This window comes from Prosopis cineraria, unplaced genomic scaffold (genome assembly GCF_029017545.1).
Source record: "Prosopis cineraria cultivar Desert tree isolate PC_DT_omini unplaced genomic scaffold, ASM2901754v1 PC8, whole genome shotgun sequence".
Lineage (NCBI taxonomy): Eukaryota > Viridiplantae > Streptophyta > Magnoliopsida > Fabales > Fabaceae > Prosopis > Prosopis cineraria.
In genome coordinates this window covers 15,395,076-15,419,964 of record NW_026555339.1, presented here as the reverse complement: position 1 = coordinate 15,419,964, position 24,889 = coordinate 15,395,076, and the positions used below count along the sequence as shown (strand labels likewise).

At 31.2% G+C, this 24,889-nt stretch overlaps 2 protein-coding genes and 1 long non-coding RNA gene across 3 annotated transcripts; 2 read left to right on the top strand and 1 right to left on the bottom strand.

Moving 5' to 3' along the window:
- Positions 1-1,652: 1,652 nt before the first annotated feature.
- LOC129318528 (lysM domain receptor-like kinase 3) lies at positions 1,653-9,116 on the top strand. Its single transcript, XM_054963357.1, is given in 12 exon segments — positions 1,653-2,615; positions 3,435-3,468; positions 3,823-3,855; positions 3,909-4,105; positions 4,826-4,977; positions 5,655-5,744; positions 7,118-7,214; positions 7,366-7,517; positions 7,613-7,707; positions 8,237-8,375; positions 8,493-8,591; positions 8,830-9,116. Coding segments are annotated over 12 exon segments (1,896 nt in total). The 5' UTR covers positions 1,653-1,972; the 3' UTR covers positions 8,995-9,116.
- Positions 9,117-14,059: 4,943 nt separating this feature from the next.
- Positions 14,060-21,128, top strand: LOC129318408 (lysM domain receptor-like kinase 3). The gene is made up of 12 exons (XM_054963150.1): positions 14,060-14,893; positions 15,401-15,434; positions 15,543-15,553; positions 15,679-15,837; positions 16,529-16,677; positions 17,247-17,336; positions 18,135-18,228; positions 18,313-18,464; positions 18,544-18,638; positions 19,446-19,584; positions 19,740-19,838; positions 20,251-21,128. The coding sequence occupies exons 1-12, from the start codon at positions 14,251-14,253 to the stop codon at positions 20,416-20,418; spliced, it is 1,833 nt and encodes a 610-aa protein (XP_054819125.1). The 5' UTR covers positions 14,060-14,250; the 3' UTR covers positions 20,419-21,128.
- LOC129318409 (uncharacterized) lies at positions 18,037-22,362 on the bottom strand. The gene is made up of 2 exons (XR_008595235.1): positions 22,180-22,362; positions 18,037-18,399 (listed from the first exon to the last, which is right to left on the bottom strand). It is a non-coding gene; the product is annotated as an uncharacterized LOC129318409 (long non-coding RNA).
- Between the last annotated feature and the right edge of the window lie 2,527 nt (positions 22,363-24,889).

Here is a 24,889-nt window from a genome sequence, read left to right as displayed (position 1 = left end):
TATTTGGCACTATTCGAAATTTCCCCATTTTTCTTTTATTTATATGAGCACATTTTTTATTTGATTTTAATTAAAAAGTTGTGAAAAAAAAGAAATGTAAAATAATAAAATGAAATAACGAAAAATGGAGAAAATGAGGTAATAGAAATTGGTTCTTTTAATTTCATTAAAAATACAAAAACTTTTAATTGTTTAAAATATAAATAGATAAAAAGAAAATACAGCACCTTCATAAAATAAATTAAAATATGGACAAAATTATGACAAAATAATAAAAATATTAAGTTAACCATTATTTTGAGGAGTTTATTTTAAAAATACAATCTTATAAAATCTTTAGGATTAGATAAATCTTATTTCCTAACTTTATTTCTTTCAAATAAATGATAAAAGCTAAGGATAAATAATTTCACTGGATTTGTTCTTGAAGTTAATTGAATAATTCTCATCTAATAGCTGAATAACACTTCAAAAGTTTTACATCGGACCACAAGCTTTGTATCAAAAGTCAAATTTAATGTGATTTGCCTCCTTATGACAAGGCCAAGGTGAGCACATTACATAAGGTGTTCCGGATTTTGTTTTTTGGGTGTAGATTAAGAAAAGTTGTTAGATTATTTTATTTGTTGAAAAGGATTTTACTATTTTAATCATACTCTTACTAATTAAAGGGAACTTTGTCATGCTTACTCTAGTTACAAGAATATAGGGGTAAAAATGGACGGTGATTTTGACTTTTAATCTTTTCATATTTTAAAAACTAATATCAAATAAAAATAATCTATCGATTTCATGAATTTATCAAATATATTTTTAAATTTTATTTTCATTTTAACTTTTATATTTGTTTTTATTTTTTTCATTAAAATCATTTTTATTATACCAAACATGGCATTAGAATTTGAATTAATTTTTATATTTTCTTGATTTGTGTCCTGTCATTTGATGCCCAGATTATGTTAATCTTTTTTGTATGACTGTATCGTTTTAATTTTCTCGAATATACAACGCATTATACAAGGGACGTGAAGGAGTACAATTTTTTCAAGATTCTTCTTTTGTCTTTACCTTCTTTTTGAATGAGTCATCCTCACTTCCTCATCACATTGCATTTTATCTTTTTGGAATGCACCACATGCATTTTCAGTAGATTTTTTTTTTAAAATAATAGTTACGTGTTGAAAATGTGTTTTGAAAAATAAATTAAAGATATTAATTTAAAATTAATTACAAATTCAAATGTTTTAATTAAAAATAAAATATTTAAATTTTAAATATAAATTTTAATTTATAATTAAAATTTACATTTTTAACTGTCTAAATTATCTCTCTCTCTCTATATATAAAGGGAAAATATAATTATTCATCCCTATAATTTTAATAAAATTTATTTTTAGTCTCATAATTTTTTTTAGTATTTTCAAATCTTATAATTTTAAAAAGATTATGTGATGTTTGCTTTTTTAAGTTTCAATAATTTTAATTTTTTTAATATTTTTAATTTCTATAAAGACTTGAAATATGAAAAAAAATTATAAAGATTAAAAATAAAATTCATGAAATTATATGGAAAAAAAAATTATGTTTTTCCTGCATATAATACATACCGTGAAGAACGCAACAGACGAGGAACTTCTTTTTCGGGCTATTGATTGAAACGATGCGTACGAACATTGACTGTGGTCTCCGGTCTTCCTTTTTCTAACCTGTCATTTGGAATGCTCCAATGTCCTGACGAAAATACGCGGGAAATTTTCGCTGATCACTTAACTTGTCTTCAATAACTTACATTCACATCATCAAATACAATTCCTCCTTCATTTCCTTGTGTAATCCCAGCGTGAATCATTCCGTACATTCCCATTCCACATCCCAATTTCTGAGCTTTTTTCTCTCTGCTTGTTCATTCAACACACTCATTCTTCCCTTTGAGTTTTTTCTTCTTCTGATTTTTCTGAACCCCATTTACAATATGGTACCCAGAATTGGGTTTCCACTTATCTTGTTGATGTTATTGTTATTCTCTCTTTGTTTCAATGCAGAATCGAAGTGCAAGAAACGATGCGACTTGGCTTTAGCCTCCTACTATATTTCGGACCAACTTGACAATCTTACCTTCCTTTCGAAGATTATGCAATCACCTCTTGTTGAAAAGCCTGATGATATCGTCAGCTATAACAAAGGCGTGCTAACTAGCCAAGACTTTATCCCAAGTAACACTCGAGTGAACGTTCCGTTCCCTTGCGATGATTGCATCGATGGTGAATATCCAGGTTACGTATTTAAGTACCCAATTCAGAAAGAGGACACCTATATGAAGATTGCGAATCAGACTTATTCCAATTTGACCACTGTTTCGTGGTTGGAGAGCGTGAATAGCTTTTCGCCGAACAATATTCCTGATTATGGAACGCTGAATGTGACTGTGAACTGTTCGTGTGGGGATAGCCGCGTTTCGAAAGAGTATGGGTTGTTCATCACGTACCCGCTTAGAGCTGAGGATTCTTTGGATTCAATTGCGAACCAGGTGAAGCTTGATCCGCAGTTGCTCCAAAGTTACAATCCTGGTGTTGATTTCAACCAAGGGAGTGGTTTAGTGTACATACCGGGAAGAGGTACATTACTTTATGGAATGTCACGTAATCTAATTTGCTTTTTCACATAATTTAAGACTAACTTAATTGTCAACATGGATGTATAAATTTGGGAAACATCTTTTCACCAACAACAGTATAATAAATTCTTCTCATGGACTGGTCTTCTTTTGCGATCTTGAAACTTTTGTGAAAATGGCATTTTACCTGCTATAAACGGGATTCTGAACTGATAATTTTAGATTGCATCCTGTGGAATGTCCAAATGGGTCAGAATCTTGGCTTTTTGCTTTTAAAATTGAGCTCCCATATCTACGGGTACAAACATTTACCTCTCTGAGAACGTCTCTAATCTCTTGATTCGGTTTTTCTGCTGCAGCATCTCGCAGATCTGAACCCTCTAGATTTTTTTTTTAATTTAATTTTATTTTGTTTTTATTATGAATCATTATTCTTGTTGTCATTAGTTTTAAATTTCTTTTTAAAAAAATTATCTAATGAATCTAGACGGTCCAATTTTTTTTATAAAAGCAACAAAGGGTCTCGACGCCCATGCCCTGGGGTTTGATTGAACAGTAATTTTCTATCCTAATAAGAGAAACATTCTTAATCATTCCTCTTTCAAAATTAACTCCACTCTTGCCATTAGATAATGTGAATCATGTAATTAAGATAAGAAAAGGATCGTAACCATTTATGGTCATCTATAACCTAAAAATGCTCACAAGTAATATATGGTTAACTAACAAGTATCGTGTTTTTAGCTCTTTCAATTTGTTTATGGGATACTGTAGATGTTTTTAGTCTTGCCTCACATAATTGTTTACTTCAACTTTTCAGACCAAAATGATGTCTATGTGCCACTGCCACCTAGGTAATTACTCTCCTTTCCATATGATTTTGACATGAAGTTGCATAGATTTTTTTTCTTCTCTCTAATAAGATTTTTGAGTAAATTAAATGAAGTTCCGCCTATAAAAAAAAAATAATAATAAATGAAGTTCCCCTCTTTTTTCAAAACATATATGCACTTTTCTTGGATCAAAGTTGCATCGCATTTTAGTCCAATTTTTTAATTTTTTAGGGTGTTTTAGTTAAAAAGAAAAGAATTGGACGAAATTGTATATTTTGGAAATGGATCTGGGTGATTTTAGCAAAACTTGGGAGTTCTTGTCATTTACTCCAACTGTGTTAATCATGATATGTGTGTTCTCTTTTTCCATTGCAGCTCAAAAGGTTTGACCATCTCTCTCCTGAGAAAGTTGCTTATTTGATGAATGTTCTGGTAAGAATATGCTGAAACTATAAGGTCAGGCTACTTTGATCTGATATAATTTCTAAATAAGCAGGTCTAAAGGGCCGGGCTATTGCTGGATTATCTGCTGGAGCAGTAGCTGTGGTTCTCTTATTGGCAGCTTGTATTTATGTTGTATATCACCATAAGAAGAAGGAGGAGGAGCAAGAATTGCTTTCAGGAGGATTAGCAGTCCACTCTGCTCAACGTGGGAATGGTAAATAGATATCTACTTCTGTGCTTTCTCCTTCCCATTGCACTTCTATGTACAATATGGGTAAAATTTAATGTGTTCCAAAGATTTAAATGATTGAACAATTCTCCTCTAACTTCTTGAACATTCTGAAGTAAAAATGAGAACACCTTATAACATACTTAATTGTTGGCCTCGTTTCCTTTGTCTCCTAACTCTAGCTCTCTGAAGGGACAGGGTGATGTTGTCTATAGTCAATGTTCTTATAACATCCCAAATTCTTTCTGCCGTATAGTTCATATTGCTTGTAAAAGAATGATGTGCGATTGGCTGAGAGATCATTGACTGGGGGAGAAAATGGGGGTTAGCCATGGTACCTGATGGTCATACCAAAACTGAACCCAAAACACAATGCAGCAGAACTTTTTGTGCAAATGATAGACCACGTAGCAATATAAACTTTGACTTAACCTTTTTTGGCTTAGAGCTTATGGCATGCATAACTTGTTAGAGCAAGATGTGTTCTGTTAGGTATTAAACCCCCTGAATTTTTGCTGCAAAGCTTCTGCGTGATTAAAATATAAAACTGAATCTCATTTACACCTCAGGTTGGTAAAATCTTGTTTGTTGTTCTGATTCTAAAATGCTTTCTGCATTTTATTATAAAGAAATAAATGGATGAAATGCATACAAAATGACAATACAATTTATGGTTAATGTAGTAATGCTGAATTTAAATTTCAGTTTCAAATGGTCCACCTGCTGGCACTACTGTGGACAAATCAGTGGAGTTCTCGTATGAAGAACTAGCTCAAGCCACAGATAACTTCAGTATGGCAAATAAAATTGGTCAAGGTGGTTTTGGGGCTGTGTACTATGCAGAGCTGAGAGGCGAGGTTTGTAATCTCATGTGCTATTAAATTTAATTTAATAACATGCATTTTTACCAAAAGAAAAAGTTGTGTTTAATTAATATTCATGTGACATTTTTATTAATGATGCATATAAATATTTGTTAGACTGAATCTCTTTTTTAAGCAAGAGTATGTGAAGACTATTTATACAATATTGTAGTCTTGCTCTATTGATGACTCTTAGCATTTGACCAAATATGAGAGTATTACATGCAACGGATTTGGAACACAGCTATTATAAGAATGTTGGAGGTTGAAAAGGTGAACTTCAGTAATGTATAATTCATCAATAAAGTAATAGAGGTTAGCATATACGTGTCCTGTTGGTATTTAAAATGAGGATTTTATCTGAAGTTGCATACTGGAGAAGATACATAAACGAGAAAAAAATTGTGTTCTACAGTTTGTCTTTGCGTTAACTATAATTTGTTGGTTATGGTAAAGACAAATAATAGTTGAACTCATACTCAATAGGGTGGATAGAAGATGAAGAGTTACTTCAAAAGCGTTAGTACAAGAGCAAGACTGAAGAGATGTTACATAAGATAATATCTTAATAATTTTAGGGTGTATATGAATTTGTTGGTTCTTCTTTATTGCCATTTTAGTTTTCTTATCCTTTGGTTAAATAAACCTCTTAAAGATATTTTCCTTTGCAGAAAGCTGCAGTAAAAATGATGGAGTCGCAAAAATCGAAAGAGTTTATCGCTGAATTGAAAGTGTTAACACATGTTCATCACCTGAACCTGGTACGATGACTTTTGAACCAAAGCATAAATACTGTTAGTTTTCTTGAACGTATAAGCAAATATATTGTTTCTGTAAAATCTAAATTATGTAGGATTTTATTGGTTTGCTGGCTTCGCCTGAATGATATGGTGTAGATGGTGAGAATTTTTAACATTAGTCTAGGCATTGGCATGAAGACATCAATGTTATTATTTTAAACACAGAATAGTACTGAGGATCTATTACCATTGGAGTTGGAAGGTTATCATTTGGGGATTGGTCGTCATTAATTTTCTTTTCTTTTGTTTTTGTTTTTTTGTTTTTTGTTTTTGTTTTGAATTAAGGCGAATGATGTAATTCTCATGCTTGTTGGTTTTATTTTAAAACATAAAAAGCATCAAACATCATTCTCCAAGACAGCCTTTTTCTTCTCTGATCACTCTTTTCTTTTCTATTTTTGGTATCATTTTTATTTATTTTGAAGTTTATTGGAAAAGATTACCCTCACTTTCTCATGGAGATTATCGTAACTACTCTTCAGCTCTGGGCCTGTAAAATATAAAAAGTCATTTCATTCACTTGTAAAAGCATTCAGGACGGAATACAGACAATTTCTTGTCACTCAACTCATCCAACATTTTCAACTATTACTTTTGTCAGGAGTCCAATCTTTCTCTCTTCTTGGCTCTTCTTTCTTTTGTCTCTCTCTTCCTTTCCTCTGCTTATTTTCTCTACGTTTGCATTAATTCAAATAAGAGGGAAACATCTCTGCAGCATGCATGCGCTTCATATAAATATAAAGCACAAAATCAGTGGAGATAGTGAACTGACTCTTTACTAAGCTCTGTATCTTCCACATATCGTGTCATATGCTTGCATTTTTGTTATTTTCTTGCCAAACTACCTGCATGGGTCAACCTCCATTATGCACTGGAGAAAGTATATAAGATGTCCTCTAGGTGTTTGAATGGAAGGTTACTGCATTGTAAACCTGCTGTGATTGACTGAAATAATTTGTGTTGGATTCATTAAAGGAAGTATTAAGGTGTAGTCCACTTTTCACAATCTAAGATACCCTCAACAGAACCGCAGGACAGTCCACCGTTCATATGATTAGCATAGAAAATTAATGAGAGACCGTTCTTGGTTGGTATTGTGACCTCAATAGAGTTCTATGAGAATATTCATTGTAACATGCTTATGCGCAACAGGTAATCCTGAAGCTATCTGCCTCTTTCGCAAGGAGAAATTTTTCATGTGCACCAATTTTATTCATTGTGTCAGTTTTTTATATCTGCACTCAGGATTTCAAGTATCCTATTTGTAGGTAGTTACAGTTTAAACCGTATTATACTTTGTTTTAAGTTCAATCTACTTGTTAAAAACTGTGTAGGTACGCTTGATTGGATATTGTGTTAAGAAGGGTTCTCTCTTCCTGGTATATGAATACATTGACAATGGAAACTTAAGCCAACACCTGCGAGATGCAAGTGAGAAAAGCATTTTACCATTAACTAGACACGTTTTTTCGTTTTGTTTCACAAAATCTGAGAAATGAATCATATATTATCCATATTTGTAAGTAGTGCAGCTTGCAATAAACGTTATATTTTATATTAATAATCAAGTCACTCTTGACAGGGAGAGACCCCTTGCCATGGTCTACTCGGGTGCAAATTGCTTTGGATTCAGCTAGAGGTCTTGATTACATTCACGAGCATACGAAGCCTGTATATATTCATCGGGACATAAAGCCAGCTAATATTTTGATAGACAGAAACTTCCGTGCAAAGGTTGAATTTTCATTCAATATCTGTAGAACCTGTATATTTATATATAATATATATATTCATCATGGCATTTAGTCCTTGATTATTCATCTTCTCAGGTTGCAGATTTTGGGTTAACCAAGCTCACTGAAGTGGGAAGTTCATCACTTCCCACCGGCAATCTCGCAGGCACATTTGGTTATATGCCACCTGAGTATGACCACTTCTACCTTCCTTTTTAGGTGTCAGCTTAAGCATAGAAATTGAGATTTGCAGTTTGTGTGGAAATATCTTGACGAGAATCTGAAGCCAACCAGTAGATTTAATACAATTTTTTAGCCATCCCTCTTTTTTCTTTTCAAATGGATTAATTTTGTCACACATATATCAACACAAACATGACTAAAGAGAAATATATATATAGCGATAAAGAATGCGGCCGCAGAGTGTGCAGAAACTGTTTGCATTTACTGTTGTTTTATGCGTTAGAAATTGCTTCTGTCCTCTTTTTCATTTTCTTCACTTGTTTAAATAACTTAATTGGATATGAATATGGAGAAAGTTTATGTTGGTGTGAAACTCTGGCTTTCCTTGAAATGGTTTTTTGGAAGAAATTTTCTGATCAATGAATGTATTTTCTTAGTATATATTCGAGGAAAAAATGGGTTCAATTTTTTTTTTTTATTGCAAAAATGAGTTAACATTTGTTCTCAGGTTTGATGATGCTATTCTCCCATTTGCAGATACGCATTTGGCAGTGTTACGCCAAAAATTGATGTCTTTGCTTTTGGAGTTGTCCTCTATGAACTCATATCTGCTAGAGAAGCCGTGTTTAGGACTGGCGGAGCTGGTTCTGAAACAACGAAAGGCCTTGTCTCTTTGGTGATTCTTGACTTCTCCCTTAAAATTATTTTATTTACTGTGATTTTTGAATGTGATCCTCGTGATTTTTCTTGAGTAATTAATGGTTATAATTATATTTGGCTTTGATTGTTACAGTTTGATGAAGCTTTTGAGCAGCCTGACCCAAAAGAACGTCTTCAAAAGCTTGTAGATCCTAGGCTCGGCGACCATTATACAATCGATTCAGTTTGCAAGGTCAGCAAATAAATTAAACTTTTTCAATACTTTTGACCTTGGAAAATGCTTGTGTGTCTACTGTCAAACATTATTAATCAAAGAACTTAATAGAAAAAATGTGAAAACTAAAAACCCAACAAGATAAGTGTGTAAATGAAGCAAACAAATCAAATGCAGTTTGTGAGTTTTTAATCCAATACGGTATGAAGATCTCATCTATCTATTTCAATCCGACATCTATTTATATGACTTGCAGATGGCACAATTAGGCAAAGCGTGCACAGAAACAGACCCAGAGCGACGTCCAAGCATGAGATCTGTTGCAGTGACTCTAATGAGTCTTTCTTCTACTTCTGTGGAATGGGACATTGCCTCCTTGTATGAAAATCCAGCACTCACAAATATGATGTCTGGAAGGTAAATGTAGAAATATGACATGCCCATAATTGTTAAATTAATTAACCCAAGTTATTTTATTATATATTTCTTTGATTTTGATTCTAAAATAATAATAAGCTCTACGGCATTGGGGAATTTTTTTTTTTTTTCCAGGTGCAGTATGTAGTCAGTCAGTTTTCTTTTGTTCACGAAATTTGATGATTGAAATGGCTTACATTGTGTGCCTGATAATAAAACATCCTTATTTATACAGCAAAATACGCATTTTAGTCTAACCTCATTTACATTTTTGAACCCATTTTGATTTAAAATGCCTCAAGTTTGAAATATCCAAAAACACTAACATTTCAACCAATTCAAATGAAAATTTAAAGGTAGAAAGAGTAGGAGACTGACTACTTTAGCATTTAAAGCTTAGAAATTCACTCAAGAGGTCGGCAATTTATGCCCAAGCAGAGGCAAGTAATCTCTCTCTTGATTTTGAAGTTAGTATGCATAGTATGTCTAGTTAATATCTAAGATTTATAAAAAATTTACTTCTAATTTAGCCCTTCTTTATAAGAAAGGGAGACACACACAAATATGACAATATTGGATTTAAGCTCAGGATCTCTTTCAAGAAAAGGAGATGGCATTGCCATTAGGACAACTAACCATTAACAATTAATATTTAAGATAGCTTTGTAGGATATAGACAATTTATATATCAAATTCTGTTCCCTAGTTTTGATAGAATATACGGATTCTAATAATATAATGAATGTGATGAACATGACAAAGTTTATACTTTAATGAATTTTTTTTACATAGGTTCAATTTTCCCCCTCCTTTACTCACATCTCATCCTCAATCACACTTAATGCTTAGAAGCCTCAATAACCTCAAGTCCTCAAGTAGCTAGTTTAACCCCAAAACAAAATAGCAAATTTCGTATTTAAGCCACTCAAATCCATCCAAGTTAAGAAAATTAAAGCTATGATGTTACAAAAAAATTATGATAAAAATTTAATTACATTTTTTAACTAAGGAAAAAAAGAATGCTTCTCGTTATAAAAATGTAAAATTACATTTGTAATAAGGACCTGAGGGGATAAAAGAGTGTTTAAAATTATTAAACATTATGACATTATTGAAACATGTTTTGTAAAATCATTAAATTAAACAAAATCCCAATCCTGGAGATAAATTTCAGCTTCAATTACAACCAAAAAGAAAGCTTGCATTAATAGAAGGAGTTTTTTTTTTTTTTTTTCTAAACCAGACATTAATGGGAGGAGTTGATACCTCTGCTATAGTCAGCTTGTAGAAGGTCCAGATCTGAAATATATTTATTTCCAACGGCCTAGATATGTATAAGTGATGATTGTTAATTAACTTCGAATAATTTTCCAATCAGTTAAAAATACTGAAAAATAAGTTAGTAGTGATAATTAGGACGTGCAATCAAAATAAACATTGGCACATATCAACATGTTATCTTAACAATTCGATAGCATACAAATAATGGATGCGTGAGAGTTATTCATATTTTGCATATTCCTCCATCATCATCATCATCATCATCACAGATCAGATCAGATCATATTATTTATAAATTATTCATAATGTATCATCAATCTTCACATGATGCAACATGCATAGTGACTTGTTTGTTTATTTATTTATGTTGAAAGAGTTTAGTAATTCTAAGATTTTATAATATCTTCTTGAATCTTTGTTAATAAAAATGATTTTTTTATTTGGTTGTTTTTAAGTTTTATAATTCTTACATGTATCTCAGTATTTGTATGATATTATCTCTCTCTCATTTAAAACGTATTTGATTATTTCGACAACTTCTCAAAATAATTATAAATTTATTTTTTAGATTCTAGTTATTTTTAAGAGTTTAGGGCTATTAGTTTGTTTAAGATTCAAAATAATTTTAGTTAAGTTAAACATGAAGAAGTTTTTGAGGATATGATGAAATTGTGCGAAGAACCTTAAACTAAATATAAGAGGAAGTGACGGATCTAGAAAAAATTATTAAGGGCAATACTTATACTAAATATAAATATAAATATTTTTAAATATGTAATTTTCAATATAATTTAAGTAATATATAAATAAATTATATAAGAAGTTTTAAAATATATATTAATTTCATTTGTATCAAAAATTTATTTTTATAATAAATATAAGAGAAAATAATATTTTTAAATATGTATGCTTGATATAATATTAAACAGAGTGTGGTGTAATTGATTTTTTATGGGGCCAATTGAAATTTTAAAGGAGACAAATATAATTTTAACTAAAAATAAATATAATTTTTGCTCGTCGTCCCTCTATCTTCAATGTCCTGATGAGAGGTGTATTATAAATTTTTATGATTGGCTTAATTTTCTCCCAACAACTTTTTCGTATCAAGCTTAACAAAAGACCACTTTTAATTTTATTAATCTTAAACAAATTGATCCTAGATTTGAATTTGAGCTAGGACATAATCTCAAACGGGAAATAAAACTCTGACAACATAAGATTTTTTATTCGCAAGGCTCAAAATTATGACCTACTTTAAGATATTGAATATTTGACTTGATTACCACTGGCATTCACATGGTAATTTTATAAAATTAAGAGAGAATGATAAAGAGGTCCTAAAAAAATTAATTAATTTCAGTTAGATTTTAAATACTAAATTTTAAAATGTATAATCAATCTCTCAATTTTGTAACTATATTGTGATGAATTTATAATTTATTTTTTAAATTTTAACATGATTAAAAAATAAAAAATTTAATTTTCCTGTTAAAATTTAGAATACAAGTTTTAAATTTGAAAGCTTGAGTTATAAATTTTTAAAGTTTGATATTTAAAACATAACTTGAATTAAGTGGTTCTTTTAAATCTCTCTATCATTTTCCCTAAAATCAATTGTATTAATAAAGATGAAGGAAGAAAAATATGATCTTGTTACCTCAAATGATAATTATGTGTACTTTTGTTTAAAAGTGAAACAGAACACTTTAAAATTAAAAATACTAATTTATAATGATATTATATTTTAAAAAGTATTTCAAGAACTTTAAAGACAAAATTTTTGACCTTTCAATTTTTTTTTACACGTAATTTGAACTTTTAAATTAATCTATTCTTTATAAATTAAATTTAAAGTCATTTTTCTGAGTACAGCTCCACAGCTAGGTTTCTTTATGGGTCACTTATTATATTGTTTTTATTTTTGTTAACATATCAATCATTGACTATATAATATAAATTATAACAAACTGTATTATTTATAATATATGAACATGCATGAATATTTTTTTAATTACACAATGAAATATATCTAATTTTCTTAAAAATATGCGAAAAAAAAACTTGATCTCAAAAGGAAAATGTTATCCTAGCCGTTTCTGTCATTTTCTTCCCACACATTTTTTGTGATGATCTCACAAATAGTCATTTATTTAAATAATTTTATTTTTTTTTTAATTTGGGAGAATGACCATGTCAATCAGATCCAGAAGAGTGAACTAAAGAGAGGAGAGGATTCTTTCCTGTTCATTCTCATCCTTGTTCCCTCCTCTTCATTTTTAATCACAAGATTAAGATTTAAACTATTTAAATTGTTCTCTTATAAACTATTTCATTTTATTTAATTTTAACTGCTTATAATAAATTTTAGCAGCTTAAATTTTATTATTCATATTTTTATATAATTTAATATTTTAATAATAATTTTATAATAAATCAAATATAAACTGTTCAAATTTCAATGTAATTGTTAGAAGGGGAAAAGGATGGAAAAGAAATAAGATAGTAAATTAATGACAAGGTTCTCAACCTAAAAAAAATTATATATATCGAATTAAATAATTATAAATTTAGGAATTTCAATTATAAATAAAATATTTAAATTTTAAATGTAACTTTTAAGTTAGAACTGAAATTTTTATTTATAATTATTTAAATTAATCTTTATAACTTATTTTTTATTTTTTAAAAAAGTTTAATTATCATTAATTGAACATTTTAAAAGTTAAAAATGGTTTCCTTTTAAATTTTAATAAATTTCACATTTTCAAGGACCTAACTAATTTCACCTTTTCAAGGCAAGATACGTAACTTCGAGGATTGACTTCATCCACTTTGACTGAATGTTCAAAAGGTCCAGAATGGCCGCATGCACCCGAGAACTTTTGTCATACCTTTTTGTTCAGGCAATCTAGATAACCTTATTAAATCACTTGCTTTCTTAGGTAATTTATTTATTTTTTTCAAATTAGGCCATTAAATTATAAAAAATATTTAAAAATAATATTAATCATACAAAACTATCAATATCAAAGGGAGAAATAACATTCAAGTATATAAAAATAGAATTATGATAATTATGCTTCAAAAAATTTACAAAAATAAATTGAATTCAGACATACTCCCTGCTTTAAAAGTATAAGGTATTTTTTGAGAAGTTGAATGTTTAAAAATATAAAATATTTTTAGTCTTTCAAAATGTAATTATTGTTTTTTTTAAAGTGCTTTTATTGACAATGACTTTATATTTATTATAATATTTAATAGGAATAAATATGAAAAAAATAAAGTTAGTTTAAAGTAAGTAACTATTTTATTGAAAAGTGAGATTCGATTAAAAATATCTTACATTTTTTACGGAAGGAGTATGTAAATAACAATTTTAATTGCAAATTAAAAGTTAATTTGAAATTTAAATGTATGACTTGAAATTAAAACTCTTCCATTTACATGTTTTAATTTAATATTTACAACTAATTTTTTTAAAACAATTTACTGTGACCGGAACATCACCATTGAATTGAAGTTTTGAATGTTAAAACATGCTACTATTGCATGATCAATAAATATTACTACCAGCATCAAGTGCAGAAACTTTGGAGCAAGAGTATATACTCCTGCAGGATTCAGGATTGACAAATCTGCTAAGAAGATTCAACGTTTCCCTTTCTCTACGCAGTCAGCAATTAAAAACCGCTGGATTTGACCTTACTAAGTCGGTGGGGTTGTGTTAGTTAATAGTTAATGTTGGTGATGTATTAGAAGCACGGCTTTTGAATTTTCTCATCCAAAGCTTTGATGGAATTAGCCAGTTTGGTTGGACGCTCCAAATTTTCTTCCTCTTTCTCATTCCCCATTAAAAAGGAAAAAAAAAATCTAAAAAGCCTTATTCTTTTTTTAATTTATCTTTGCTTCTTCATTTGTTTCTCGTTTATCTGATCTGGGGTTTTCAGAATTTTTCAATTTTCTCTCCCACTTGATGGAACCCAGATGTGGATTTGTCGCTTTCTTCTTCTTCTTCTTCTTCTTCATCTTCTTCTTTGCTTCAGTTTTTCCCAGTGCAGAGTCCAAGTGCAGCAAGGGCTGTGATTTAGCTCTAGCTTCTTACTACGTCTGGCCAGGTTCTAATCTCTCATTAATCGCACAACTTATGCGATCGCAGCTTGTGACAGATGAAAACGTCATCGTCAGCTACAACAAAGACCAAACAATCAGCAGAGATTATGTCCAATCCACTACAAGAATCAATATTCCATTCCCATGTGATTGTCTTGATGGTGAATTTCTGGGTCATATGTTTCAGTACGGGATTAACCAAGGGGATAACTACACGGAAGTTGCTGAGACGTATTATTCAAATTTGACCACAGTTGATATGTTGCGGAAGTTCAATGGCAACACTATGCCTGAAAATGGAACACTTAATGTTGCCGTTAACTGTTCTTGTGGTAACAGAGAAGTTTCAACTCTCTATGGATTGTTCATCACTTGGCCACTTAGGCCTGAGGATACTTTGGAGTCAATTGCCAATAATGAGAAACTTGATGCTGCGTTGCTACAGAGCTATAATCCGGGCGTGAATTTCAGCCAAGGGAGTGGATTGGTTTATATACCAGGCAAAGGTAGATTCTGCTTTTGCTTTTGATGGTTCTAGTCTTGAAAGAAATTTATGGTTAAGTGTGATTGCTATAGAATTCTCCAATAAACTCATGACACGTGCATAATCTTTTTCAAACAACCTAGTATGTGATGCTATATGTCCACTTGCAATTTGTTCTTTTAGTCTTCTGTTACAAATTCATCATGGTATCAAATTAGGTTTCCTTGTGGGGTGGGTAGTTGGAATATTTCTGGCATTCATGTATGAAACTTGTTTAAATGCTGACTCGGACCCTGTATTATATCAAGTGCGGATTATGTAATTATGCCTTCTTCCTGGAAATGATGTCAATGGAATGAATAGTGATTAACTTTTGTTAATATCAGGAAATGGTTATTTCATCTGCAAGTTTTTGAAGCACTTAACAACAAAATAGCACCTTTTTTCTGTTTAATGCTTTTTACAAGTAGCTTACATGGTAACTTCTAAATTTTTCAACATCAGTCTCATTTTTCCTATAATTTTCCAGATCAAAATGGAATCTACGTTCCAATGGAGTCTAGGTAAGTTTTTCTCTTTGCATGCTGTTGGTACATTGGTTGTGTAACATATCTCCATTATTCAATGGACAATTGGCAGTGACTATACTATTGTTTTCTTTTACTCTGCAGTTCCGGATCAGGTGGTTTGCTTCTTTCTCTTCTCAGAAAGCTGGTCATTTGATTGTTGTCTCCTCTTTAGTTTGAAATTCATATTTGTCAATGGTCAGCGTGTTCTAAAAAATAGAACTTGATTCCACATAAGCAGGTCTATCTGGTGGGGTTATTGGTGGAATATGTATTGGAGTAGTAGCTGGGCTTCTGCTGCTGGCAGTTTCTATGTATTTTGTACATTTCCAAAAGAAGAAAGACGACACGGAACCACTCTCTCAAGATTTCCAAGAGTTCTCTGTTCAAGAAGGGAAGGGTATGACTTTTTTCTGTAATAACTTATAATTGTCCCAACAACTCCTTCAGTTTTTCCATCTACCATTTCTGAAAGCTATTCTGAATATTTCCAAAGGCTCTTTGCTCATGTTGGGAAGGGTGTACTTGTTTTGATTCAATGACTCCTTTTTCAATCTCTCTACCATTTCCCTTTAGACATGGCTGAAGAAACTGTTGTAGATTTTACTTGATGCAATAGTTCTTCTGTAGCTTACTTTACATATAAAATCCTGCTCAAAGACCTCATTTGATTGTTCAATTATAGGTCACATGATACTTGTCTCTATTGGACAATCCCAAAGGGAAAAATTTTATTGTATCTGGCGCTGTTTCTAAATTTCTTATGTAGATATTTTCATTACTTGTTCATGGCGGCATCATATTCCTAGAAAATATTGAACAAAAAATGAAAAAATATTTAGGTCTTGGGAGAAATAAACCAACTTTAGTAATTACTTTTAACCAGGCTGTGTTTTTTTGGCATGACTTTAAAATTGTTCCTGCTGCATCAGGTTATCATTCGCTGTGCCTTTCATTGCAAACCTTTTTTATTTTTTTACCTTCTCTCATTCTGAGAAATTAATTAAAGATAGTAACTCCATATATTGTCACCTCCCTTTACTTTGTGTTGTTAGATGAGGCCTCTACTAATTTTGAATTTGAAACTTCAGGATATGGTGGTCCTACTGGCATCACAGTAGACAAATCAGTGGAGTTTTCATATGAAGAACTAGCTGCTGCCACAGATAACTTCAGTATGGCTAAAAAAATTGGTCAAGGAGGCTTTGGTGCTGTCTATTATGCAGAGCTGAGAGGCGAGGTAGTAACACACATATTGTTCGGGTTTAGTAATGATTGGTTAATGTTGGGGTTTGGACAAAATTATTTGTTTTGCCACTTTAAGACTTAAGAAGATAAGATCATATCTTCTCTGTCTGTGATATGCATGAGCAATTCACACAGAATCTTCTTTTGCTTATGTTTCAATTGGGGGGGGGGAGCTGGAAATAATAGGTTACGAGGATTAAGAGCAACTGAATTGATATACCTTAACAGCTACACTGAAGGAGAGAAAATGAATAGAAGATATGTAAACAGTTTTGTCAATATTTAGCCTTTCTTTTTTCCCCTGGATTTTGTTTCTCTGTTTTGCTGAGAACATTTTGCTTGGTTGTGCATAAAATGGAAGATTTGATTACATGATAACTATTGTTGTTAAATAAATAAGCAGTTTTGTTGCAGAGGGGACAGTTCATGCAGAATTACATAATACTCGATAATGCTCTTATTACGGATCAACAATTGCATGTGCTTTGTAGCTTTACCACCTTTAAACTAAAATTCCATATTCTCCTTAATTTAGTTTCCTTGGATGATTTTGCCATGCAGAAAGCCGCAATCAAGAAGATGGATATGCAAGCAACGAGAGAATTTCTAGCCGAATTGAAAGTCCTTACAAACGTTCATCACCTTAACCTGGTACAAAGTTGCTCAAATGCTAAACATTTACATTGCTTTTAAGTACCTAGTGATGTAGGAAGCAGGTGGAAATTTTTTTATTGGAAAAAGTGCATTGTGTCGCTACTGCTGTTACTCCTCTCATGAGCAAGTTTTTGGCCTATTATTGTTGAGTTTTGTGCTTCTGTTGTGATTAAAGGCATAAAACACGGATGCCACTATTTTCCTGTGTGAGTATGAGAAGGGATTAAATGACATCGGTGTCTAACACAATGATCTTTACAGCCTTTGAATAACTCATGTGTGAGTGTGATCACAAGGTTGCTTGGTATCTCATCCATCTATCCCAAAATTAAAGTGCAACAAATTTTAAAAAGGATATAAGATATAATCTATTTCATTACATAGCTTTTGTTATTTTTCTAAAATCTTTTCACGCTTGATCAACTTGGTGACTACTTCTAATTCACAGGTTGGAATAAAAAAAAGAAAAAAAATCCTGTAGCAAAATATTGAGGGGTGAAAGCAGACCTATTCTTATTCTTTTCTTTTCTTTTAAAGGCAACCAGAAATGCTTGAAAGGGAAAAGAAAAAGCAATAAAGAACCAGAAAGAGAAAGCAAGAAATTTATGCCCTAGTGGCCATGCCTATTCTTATTCTAGTGTCAATTGATCTCTCCTCTTCTATATATATATATATATATAGTATGCAACTATGCATCTTCTGCAGGAAGGAAATCATCATTTAAATACCTAGAATTGTTGGCCAAATTTTTAAGAATACATGTTCAAGTAATAACTATGTATTAATACCATGTAGGTGCGCTTAATTGGATATTGCACTGAGCGCTCTCTTTTCCTTGTTTATGAATACATTGATAATGGAAACTTAAGTGAACATCTGCGCGACTCAGGTTAGATCAGAAGTTATGGTAGTTCTTTTGCAAACTCTACATTTTGATTGCAATCATGTAATAATATTGTCCTAATTATTCCAGGAAGAGATCCGCTGCCATGGTCTATCCGTGTTCAAATTGCATTGGATTCTGCCAGAGGTCTTGAATATATTCATGAGCATACAGTTCCTGTGTATATCCACCGTGACATAAAGTCAGCAAATATATTGATAGATAATAAATTCCATGGGAAGGTTGGTATAATCAAGATGCTTGTCTTTATATTGACTTCTGGGGCTATTATAGATGTTCCTAAAATATTCATATTTGCAGGTTGCAGATTTTGGATTAACTAAACTGACTGAAGTGGGGAATGCGTCACTTCCAACCGGTCATCTTGTGGGAACTTTCGGATACATGCCTCCAGAGTATGCATTGTCTATCTTTTTTAGATCCAAAACCTTTATCTTTATCTTTTCTTTTTTGAGGCCTTGTTTTGGAGGATAGTGTAGATGGTGGAAAAAACCAACTGGTTTGGATGATTAAAAGGTCAAACTCGGAATAATGTTGGTACAGACAAGTTTCCAAATTATGCCTCCTCTCCATGCCATACCCCAATTCTGAATTTTGATATTTTCATTCAACCCTTTGTCATTCAGATACTCTTCATTTTCATTCTTTTCTATACAATTACTGTTGAAAACTCATACTTTGGACCCTCTCTAATCCATAGATAACTATGTTAACTTCCAAATAGGAGCAGGGTTAGTTATTGATGTAGAAAAAGAACAGAGGGAGATGAAAAATCATACTATTGATTCTCTCAAAACTGAAAGAAAAATCTACAGCCAATGGCTACCAAAGTACGTTGTAAAATATATGGTTAAAGATAAAGAGAATTCTTAATATTAAGAGGTGCCATCAATTATTTATCATTTTTTTCCATTAAACTTACGAGTAATAGAGAGGGAACTTTTCCTTTTCTTCCAACTCCCCCCCATCTCACCCCACTCTATGGATGACAACTGCGCTCTCTGAATTCCCAAACAAGCCCCAGATCCATTTTTTAATGAGAGAAAATGCAGTATTTCGAGTTTCATGGCTAACAAGTAAGCTTGAATTGGAAATATTGTATATTCATGTTATTCAGGAACACCTTTTAGGATTCATTTGAGATAAAATTTCACTATTATGTTTGTACGTTTATATTAAGAGTATTATGATCTTATCCACAGATACGCTCAGTATGGTGATGTCTCTCCTAAGGTAGATGTCTACGCTTTTGGAGTTGTTCTTTTTGAACTTATTTCTGCCAAGGAAGCCATTGTCAGGACAACTCAATCTGATGCTGACTCAAAGGCCCTTGTAACAATGGTCAATCTTGAACCTTGATCTCTTACATCTCTTTCCACTGTTATTATCATTATTATTAGTTTCAAATCAACTGGCATTATGCTTTTACAGTAATATAAACTTAAGGTTACATATGTTGTCAGTCGTCATTATTATTTATATTTCATGTAATGCAGTTTCATGAAGTTCTTGAGCAGCCTGACCCTACGGAAGATCTTTGCAAATTGGTTGACCCAAGGCTGGGGAATGACTACCCTATTGACTCAGTTTTGAAAGTATGTGCATTTGGGATTCAAATTCTCTTATGTTGCATTTGGATGTAAGGTGATTTGGATTTGGATTTGGATTTGAGTCAAATCTACCATTTGAAAATTTTTTATACTACTTTGACAAAGGATTTGAAATACATGGATTTTAAATGTGAGATTTTAAGTCTAAAATCCAAATCCATTGATTCAAATGCTACCTTAAGTTTCATTGAAACTTAAGGTGGTGTTTGAATTTTTTATTTTTGTCTATCTCTAAAACACTGTTTGCAAATCATTTTTGTCTGTCTTCCTAAAAAATTTACGATTCAAATTTCTCTCAACTTTGAAAGAATCAAATCCACACAATTTTTTATACCAGATTATGAGAATGATTGTTCTTCTGATTTCAACTATTCAATGTATGGCTTATGTCTTGCAGATGGCTCAACTTGCAAGAGCATGCACGCTAGAGTATCCCCAACTGCGTCCAACTATGAGATCTATTGTAGTTGCTCTCATGACACTTTATTCTTCCACTACTAATGATTGGGATGTCCAGGCCTTCTACAATAATCCGAATCCCATGAATCTGATGTCAGGAAGATAGAAATGTTGATGCAAATACTTTAATCTTGCCTTCAATCTGAGAAACTATTGAAGCACAAGATATCTATAAATAGAATTCTGGTATTGATCATGTAAGTTTCATTATGCACAGCGCACAATGACACAGAGGATTGTGTTTGGATTTGGATCCCCTTAATTGCTCAATTATACAAGAAAAGAGAAAGATGGAAATTAAGTGAGATCGCCGTGTGGGACCCACATTAAGAAGCACACCCTAACTCTGTCCCTATTTTCCATTTACTTGAACAATTGAGCAGTTGAGGGGATCTAATACAAATCAAGTTCTTCATGACCATTATTAAGACTTTGTTTAGTTACACCTAGTGGAAGGCGTTCCCTTGCTTGTTGTACAAAAATCTACTGGGGGCTCAAAGGAGCAGCGTAGGAGAGGCATTAGGGTTAAGAAGAGCTAGGCCAAAGTGATATATTTCTCATTTCCTTTCTAGAAAATAATTTTCCTTATACTAAACATTGTCTAAGTCTCACCATTTTCCCTGGTTTTTCCACTTTTTCCATCCTTTTCATTTGAAATGATGTTTGAGATGGATTGGTTGGCATTTATATTTTGTAAATTATTACACGTGTAGCTAGTTTCCTTTCTCTAAGATTATAGGTTTTGATAATGGATTGGTTGATTAGTTGATGTATACTCTCTTTTATTACTATTTAATGGTGTATATTTCTTCCTTAGTTGTGTGCTTTATAATTTATAGCTGGATGGGCTATGATTAAGGATACTTGGGTTTTATTCATTGGATTTTTGGGTATACCATCAATTAGATAGCTTGAGTTCACAAAGCTTGCAAAGACAAGTGATTTGCTTGCAGAATAGACACACAGGTTACAGCTATTAGTTGAATTAGATTTGCACTTAAGACAATTTGTTAATCGTGCATGACACTAGGGATTAATTTAATAAGAAGGTATTATATTTTATTAAAGTTGATAATGATAATTAAAGGCATAACAATCATAGGTAGTTTTTAGTCCTGTAGTCGCTAATAATAACAACTAACTACAACATAGTTTATTTTTCATTTCCTCTTGCTTTGTTTTCTCTCTCTCTTAATTTCCTCAATTTAAGCAAGGATGTGAAATTGGTACTTAACTGAGTTTTGAAATCAGAGAACGATGCCTTTATTCACTGTATATTATATTACTAATCCTGAGTTATAAACTCTCTCCGATCTAAATACAGAAGATTTTTATCTATTTTGCAAGGACTATAAAGATATTAAAATTATCTGTATTATTAAAATGGTAAAAAATGATCACTATTTTATATAATGTCCCAACATAACATGGTTATTGTGTTGAAATTATATCATACCATCATGAGCATGCTGTAAAAAACCTGATAATTGCTGTAAATAAGGAGAAAAAAAATGGTGAAATTGCCTATTTGTCTCTTGTCTGGTAAGAAAAAGCTGATTGAACACGAGTTTATTCCATTAATATGCATAGTATGGGATTATTAGTATCAGTAAAAGAAAACAGTAATGTCGTAGAAAAGCTAATTGAAATTTGAAACTAATTAAATTACATGTTTATTTATTGGTTCATCTACATCTAAAATTAGAAATAATAATTTTATAAATATATGACCATCCGCACTAATTATAAAAAAGAATATTTCCCACAAATGAAAATCAGAAAACAATCCACTGTATCAATGGACTCTGTTATTGTGGACAACGAAAGTAAAGAGAGAACGTTGGTGCATCTACATATGTCGACTTACCGTAAAATGACGTCGTTTTGAGGTTTTCTGGAGGATAATCTGCGAGCCGTTCACCATAAACAATCGCATCCGTTCGTTTTCCCGAGAACTGCAGAGCCGTTCTTCCTCTGTTCGCCGGAAAGAGAGTTATATGGAGAGACATGGCTGAGAAAGGATAGATGTAGAGCTCGGAATATTAGCCAATCCGGATAATATGGGATAAAGCATGTTGGTTGGGAAAAATATAGGTTGAAAGAGAAAGGAATATTGACCACGAAGATGATTAAAAAATTGGGGAAAGTATAATTTTTTATCCCTGTATTTTTAGCATATTTTGATATTAATCCTTATATTTTTATTTCATTTTTTTTCAAGTCTTTTAAGTTTCATTTGTCTGTAATATTAGTCTCTATATTTTTAAATATAATCATAAGGATTTAGCAGTGATTAAAATATTTATAAACTCTATTACTCTTGTACTCACTTGCTAAAATTATGATAAGTTGTATAAAAAATGAGTGGAAGGAAAGAAAAAAAAAAGCAGAATATTAAATTTGAATCCTTACACATGTAATGAATGAAGCTTTAAAAGGAAGAAAACACACTGCTAGCAACAAACAAACAAAAAGATTAATAACTATTTTGCTCATATAATATCCAACACATCATAATTTTATCAACTCACGAACAAAAATAAAACAAATTTATGTACATATCAATAGATTTAACTTTGATAATGATGATAAGGACTAACATTATAAACATATAAAATTTAAAAGACTTGAAACAATGAAACAAAATTTTTTTTGGACTAATACTAAAACAAGTTAAAAGTATGAGGTCTGGCAATTGTATTTTTTTTCAAAAATTTAAGACCCTTTCTACTAGCAAGGTTCACTATTGGTTTAATATATTGAATTGGAGGAACTAAAAAAAAAAAATTAGTTATCACATTACACAGGTTTTATAACCCAACACCTGAGATTGCTAGGTTAATTGCTTTAGATTTTAATAATCCCCCCAAACCTTAGACTGGGCCTTTGTAAAAAAAAAAAAAAGTTATAAATTTAAGATATCAAGAAACACTTGGTTCAATTAGTTAAAGAAATTGAATTAATTTATTTAGGATCTCAAATTCAAATTTTAAGATATGCAGTTGTGTTTAAATATACCAAAGTCATTAAATTAGTTTGTATTCACATAATGGTAGTGTATTGGAGTTGGTAATACTCTCAGAATTTCCATAATGTTGTGTAGTTTATATTAGTTTGGATTTGAGGTGATAATAGTCTCATAATTTCCATAACAGAGAGTGATGGAATAAAGATAAAGGTAATAAAATGAGAGAATTACACTGCAAGCCTCTAGAACCAATACATTAACATTAAATTATGCCAAATAGAATATGAAATAATTCTATATATTCAAAGGTCTCTCTCACAATTAAGTTTTCAGTAAAAAAATAAAATTTTTCCTTTATGAAATACACAACAAACCATCCATAAATAACATTTAAAATATATTTAACAACAAAACGTCCATTTATCTTACATAATTTGTGTGATTTACACTTATTAAAAGAGAATAAATTTACAATAGAAACTCTATATAAATAAAATTCAAATTCCATTTATTGAGAACAAAAGGTCCATTTATTTTATAAAGGAGCAATTTCATCTTATCTAAAAGCTTAATTGTAAGAAAGTCTTTGAACTTGAAAAATTATTTTAGAGGTTCCATATTCGGAGACAGATGAACAAGGTAAGTAGTGGTTCTTATCAGAGGTGAATTTTCTCCCTTGTAAAAGAGAGAAATAAAGAAACCAATACAGATCTAAACCGTTAAATTAAATTTAAAAATTTAAATTTGATAATTTTTAAAAATACAAATTTAATTTAAACGCTTTGAACTTACAGTAAAAAAATAGTAAAAAAAAAAAAGTAGAGGAGAGAAATAATCCACCCCGGTTCTCACCAGCCCTGCCCCTTAGTAAAAAAATATGCTTTTTGCTGGTAAAGTAGTTAAAAATGGATTTTGGCTTTTCCTATTCTTTATTTTCTTTTCAACTTGGCCTTCCCAAACTAGTGAACTCTGGATCTGTGTCTGTCTATTTTAAGCTTTTAATACAAATATATTGATTCTGGGGCCTTGCAGTGCAATTATCCCTAATAAATTTGAGATTTTTTTAAGGCGCCATTTTCGTGAATGTCCATTTCAAGGGCAACGACCGTCAACGTCTGTGAAAGAGTGGGGAGAGGAGGAGGAAGGTACTGGTTGGACATCGTCCGACAAGCCAAGCTTTGCCCTTTGGGACGCATAGATTCTTAATTAAAACCTTAATATAAATCTTAAAACCTCAATTAATTAGTTGATCGATAAATAAGCAAATAAATAAATTCTCAATCAATCAATCAATCAATCAACAAGATTCGTTACGTCATGTTGTTCTCACTATCCTAGCTTTAACTATTCATATACATGCACGTCTCCTCCACATTATACGAAACAAGTCAACTGTTCACAATCTGTGCTTCCATGTAATTTATAAATCATTTTTATTAATCGCAACTATCAATATAATAAAAATATAAAAAATAAAAATAAATAAAATTTTAAATATAATTCTCAAATAAAAAATAAATAAATTATATAAGAAAAAATATCACTTCAAATCCTCATACTTTATTTGTTTGTGTTTATTATTGGTTTATATTTTTTTATTTTTTATTAT

Coding starts and splice junctions, on each gene's coding strand:
- LOC129318408 (XM_054963150.1), top strand. CDS start 14,251: ATGGAACCCAGATGTGGATTTGTCGCTTTCTTCTTCTTCTTCTTCTTC. Junction 14,894..15,400: donor GGTTTATATACCAGGCAAAG/GTAGATTCTGCT, acceptor ATAATTTTCCAG/ATCAAAATGGAATCTACGTT. Junction 16,678..17,246: donor ATGCAGAGCTGAGAGGCGAG/GTAGTAACACAC, acceptor TTTGCCATGCAG/AAAGCCGCAATCAAGAAGAT.